This window comes from Mus pahari, chromosome 8 (genome assembly GCF_900095145.1).
Source record: "Mus pahari chromosome 8, PAHARI_EIJ_v1.1, whole genome shotgun sequence".
Classification (NCBI taxonomy): domain Eukaryota; kingdom Metazoa; phylum Chordata; class Mammalia; order Rodentia; family Muridae; genus Mus; species Mus pahari.
The window spans coordinates 18,073,863-18,078,951 of NC_034597.1; the positions used below are offsets into that span (position 1 = coordinate 18,073,863).

At 39.6% G+C, this 5,089-nt stretch overlaps 1 protein-coding gene across 1 annotated transcript in view; it reads left to right on the forward strand.

Moving 5' to 3' along the window:
* Positions 1-5,089, forward strand: part of Dnah12 (dynein axonemal heavy chain 12) — a 171,786-nt gene that overhangs the window by 137,208 nt on the left and 29,489 nt on the right. Inside the window, exons 58-59 of the mRNA XM_029541695.1 lie at positions 1,127-1,319; positions 3,829-4,001. Coding sequence (XP_029397555.1) covers positions 1,127-1,319; positions 3,829-4,001 — 366 coding nt within the window. The remainder of the gene's footprint in view (positions 1-1,126; positions 1,320-3,828; positions 4,002-5,089) is intronic.

The window sequence follows — 5,089 nt, forward strand, 5'->3', positions numbered from 1 at the left end:
TTGTGAGCCACCATGTGGTTGCTGGGATTTGAACTCCGGACCTTCGGAAGAGCAGTCGGGTGCTCTTACCCACTGAGCCATCTCACCAGCCCGAGCATAGGTATTTTTATGGCTTTATTGTTTGTTTTATATTTTTCCATTATTAACATACAGTTTTTCAAATGAGGAAAAAATAACAAAACCCAGAAAGCTACAAGAAAGAACTGCTTCTGAAGGAAAATAATAGATTTGAATTGAATCTTAATATGACTTTATTAAGTGGCCTGTTAAGTGCAATCAAATTAAAAGTATATAAAAGTAACTTTGTTACTTCCAAAATTTAAAATAAACAAGACCTATGTTATAACACTCTCTATAGCAGATGGCATTATTTTGAAATTTTACTCCATTTTTGCTCATTAACGCTTAATATCAGTTTTGCCTTTCACTTAAAATGCCAGTCAGACCAGTTCTCCTTCCTGTGGTGGTTATTTTAGAAGAGTTACTGATGACAAACCCAGTGAATTAATAAGAAATCTTTATTTTCCTATATATGACCAGCAATACTGTAAGAACAGTCTAACATAATTTTAGGGTTGCTGTCACATTTTAAGTATACAAATGAATTTTCGTTGCTTAAGCTTCTCAAATCAGTATTTGTATGAGCCTTTTTATTTTCTATTGCTGTGATCAAATATGTTGACAAGAAGAAGTTGTGGGAGGAAGGATTGATTTTAGCCCACCGTTCTGTTTATAGTCCTTTTTTGCAGGGAAGTCGCAGCAGCAGGAGTGCTAGAGAAGGGTCACATGGAGTCTGCTATGAGGAGAGCAGTAGATGTATGCACGCCAGCTCTCAGTCTCCTCTCTCCTGTCATAGCTCACGGTCCAGCCTGTAAAGTGGTGGCTGACCTGGTCTAGATAATCCTTCACTGAGATTCCCTTTCCGGGCAAGTTTAGATTATATCAAGTTAACCATTAAAATAACCATCACGGTATGCAGTTATTTTCCTCTTAATATAATAAAATTGATTCATTTTTTACATCTAGATAATAATTCAAATATTCACAAAATGTTATACATAATATTTAGGTAGAAGTTAGATTAAATGCCAGAAATTTACAGTGAATGTTTCTATCGTTTTTTTAGACCAGAATTAGAGGAGGAGCGAAATGCCCTCATTCTTCAGTCTGCAGCTAACAAGAAGCAGCTCAAAGATATAGAGACAAAGATTTTAGAAACATTATCATCTTCAGAAGGGAATATTTTGGAAGATGAAAGTGCAATAAAAGTCTTAGACTCTGCCAAAATTATGTCTAATGAGATCACGAAGAAACAGCAGGTGAAAATAAAGACTCCTAGAAATGTTTGGATCCTAGTATCTGGGTTTGTCTCTGGTTCCTGAGGAAATGCTCTCATAGGCTTTCAAGAAAAGAAAAACTGATAAAATACACAAACTTAGAAACCAATGTTAAACTCAGAAGAGAATATCTCACTGTTGAATTTCTCTACATTTAGTTCAATCAATGTGTTATCTATACACAGAAGAAGCAAGTGAATTTCCTGGCCAAGTATGCAGTACAGTCAGGATTGTTTACGCTTTAGTTGACTCTTCAACTAGAAACTGATCTTTGAAAGTTGTCTTACCACAGTTAGCGATTGGAGTTTGGGGTGTGTGGAGATAAGTCCTGAGTGCCTGAGCAATGAGTGGTTCTTAGAACCATTAGGGCATGTTCTGTTGGCTTATTGGAGAAAGGGGAGAGGGAGGGAGAGAAGGAGAGAGAGGGAAAAGGAGAGGGGAGGGGGAGGAAGAGCAGAAATAAGTGCCAGATGGTCTATAGCCAATAATACACTCCAAATTCATCAAACAGGAAAGTGCTATTTTTTATAGCACATCTCTACCCTGGCCCCCTCCAAAAGTTATTTATGAGATGAAGCGTAAGTGTCAGGCCAGTGGTGCATGTGTGGAAGTCGGGGGGCCAACGTCTGGGAATTGGCTTCCTCCTTCTACCCTACTGAAGCCAAATCTCTCTTGTTTCTGCTGCTGCTCCCTGTCACAAATATTATGCTGACTCTCCTGTCCCTGCCTCCTATTTTGCCATAGAAGTTCTGGGGTTACAGATGGCAGCTGCCACATCTAGCTCCTTGCATGTGTTCTGGAGAAGGGATTCAGGTTGCAGGAAGTGAACTGAACCGTCTGACCACCTCAATTTAAGACCTGGACCTTTAAAACATTTGTTACTCTTTTTTACTTTCCTTTAAAAATATTTTAAGGGCTGGTGAGATGGCTCAGTGGGTAAGAGCACCCGATTGCTCTTCCAAAGGTCCTGAATTCAAATTCCAGCAACCACATGGTGGCTCATAACCATCTGTAACAAGACCTGACACCCTCTTCTGGAGTGTCTGAAGACAGCTATGTGTGTAATTACATATAATAAATAAATAAAGCTTTAAAAAAATATTTTAAATGATTTTAATTTTTTAAAGTTTTGTTTTAATTTTTGTATATGTATGAGTGTTTTGTCTACATATATTAGCTAAGTTCAGCTAAATACTAGCTAGTTTTTTTTAAATAGATTTTTAAAATATATCGACCACTACAAGCATGCCTTGTGCCTTCTGAGGTAAGAAGAGAGTAGGAGATCCTCTGGAACTGGAGTTAGGTGGTTTGAACTGCTATCTGGGTGCTGGGAACTAAATTAGGTTCTCTGCAAGAACATCTAGTGCTCTTAACCACTGAGCCATCCCTCCAGCTCCTGTCACTTTATCCTTATATCTAACAGAAACCAAAGCAGAGGCTATATCAGTAACTCAGCATCTTTTCACTCTTCCCCCTTCCAATGCAGCTCCACTCTGGGACAAGTGTTTAAGAGTTTTCGTTTTATAATGATGTGTTGATAAAGATTCTTTCTGTCAGGTGTTTGCTCCCTTATTTTTACATTTTTGAAGAAGCAAAGAAGACAGTTGTCTTAGAGAAATATTCTATAGCAGCCCATATCTGAGAGCGTGGCTGAGATATTGTCTTCCCAATTCCTGTTCATCAGAGCAGAGGAAACTGATGAACTTCCCGTTCGTCGGAGAGGAGAAACATCCTTGTTTACTTTCTGTTACTGTAGTGAAACACTGCCTCAAATCAACATGGGGTGGGGGGAGGGTTTATTTGGTTCATAGGTTGCAGTTCATTATCAAGGTCAACCAAGGCAGGAACTCAAGGCAAGATCTGGGGACGGAACTGAAACCAAGAGCACAGTGCCTTACCCTTCACAGCTTGCTCAGCTTGGCTTCTTATACAACACCTGCCCCAGTGTGGGCCTGCTGAGAAGGAAGAGGCGGGTGCAGGAAGGAAGGGAACATGGGTCAGGTTTACATAGGCGTAGTAGTTTACATGAAAGACTATTAATTCTCAATTGCTGCTAACTTTGTTTCCTTCTTATAGTCAAGACTGAGGTTCAGAACTTTCAGGTCATTTGTGATTATATTTTATCTATTTTAGGGAAAGTTCACAAAAAACAGACCTCCATTCAGACTAGCTAAAATAAAAAAATATATATATTAGATTTTTTAATTTTATTATTTAATGAAGATTACAAGAGAAGGGTGTAAGTTCTGTCTCTTTTCCTTTCCTCTTTCCTGTCTCTCAGCTTCCTCGTCCTTCCTCTGTAATTCTTCCTTTTTCCTTTTTTTTTAACTTTTAGCTAGGAACCCCTCTCCTGTAGAATATACTTGAATTAAGTTCTTAAAATTTGTCATTGAGTTAAGGACTTTTCAAATATATGTAAAAATTCATTATAAGAAAAGCACATGATGGAGAAAATCCCTTTTCATTCATCTTGACTCTTCTCCTCTGCCAGGTTGCAGAAAAAACAGAGCTCAAAATAGCAGAGTCCCGAGAAGGATACAGACCCATCGCCAAACATTCGTCAGTGCTATTCTTTAGCATCGCAGACCTGGCCAACATTGATCCCATGTACCAATACTCTCTCACCTGGTTTGTGAACCTTTACATCAACTCCATTCATGACAGGTAAGCAGATTTCTAGCTTCCTCCGTTCTCCCTAGGTTGGATTTTTCACCATCGTTTCCATTAAAAAAAAAATCAATTATTGTTTCTACTTATTTCTGTAGAGTTTTCATTGTAGATCACTGAGTAGAAGGAAAAACAGAGCCAAAGACATCTAAAGTCTTTCCTTTAAAGAGTTATTTCCCAGACCTAAGATGTACGCATAGCGGGATGGTCTCTCTACGTAGCCCACATTGCACTAGTACTTGCTATTCAGTCCAGGCTAGTCGCAGACTGGGGGGCAGTCTTTCTAGCCCTGCTCCCTGAATGCTGAGATTATGAGTGTGCCACCATACCTGGCTCTTCTTTCTCTTTTATATATTCCAATGATGCTTAAGACTTCTTTTTGCTGACAATTCTAATGTCTCTTTTTCCAGCTCTGAGGTGTCTAAAAGGTTGTACCACATTTATATTTATTTGCTAGTAATTTTCACTTTAACAGATTAATAAATGTATTAGTTACTTTCCTTGTTGCTAGGACAAAACAAAACACCTGAAAAAAATCAACTTAAGAAAAGAAGGTTTATGTTGTCTCACTTTGAAGGTCCGTCCAGCAGGGGAAGGTGTGATGAAGGGTGTGAGGTGGGTAGTCACATCGTGTCTATAAAGGAGGGAGCCAGAGATGGACGCTGGCGCTCAGTTCCCGTCCTCCTCCAGCCAACCGGATGATGCCACCATTTCAATTAACCTAATCTATAAAAACCCTCAGGCATTCCTAGAGGTTATCTTAAACCATGATTCTAAATCAATCAAGTTGACAAGCAAGTTTAACTGTCACAATGAGTGTATACACATTTTGATGTTGTTCAATCTCCATTTGACCTGAATCCAGCCACAGGACTTTGTAGCCGCCAGTGGCCATGGGTTGGAAGATCCCCCAGAGGAGACCCTCACTCAAGTCTCGGGAATAGCGCGCACCCAGTGAGATACTGAGACCGAACTTGCTGTAAACACACGAGGAAGTTTATTGAGCTCAGGCCAGCATGCTAGGGGTCGAAACTCATATGCCACGCAGGGGTAGAGGAGTTCGACCCCGACCTGAATTTTTACAG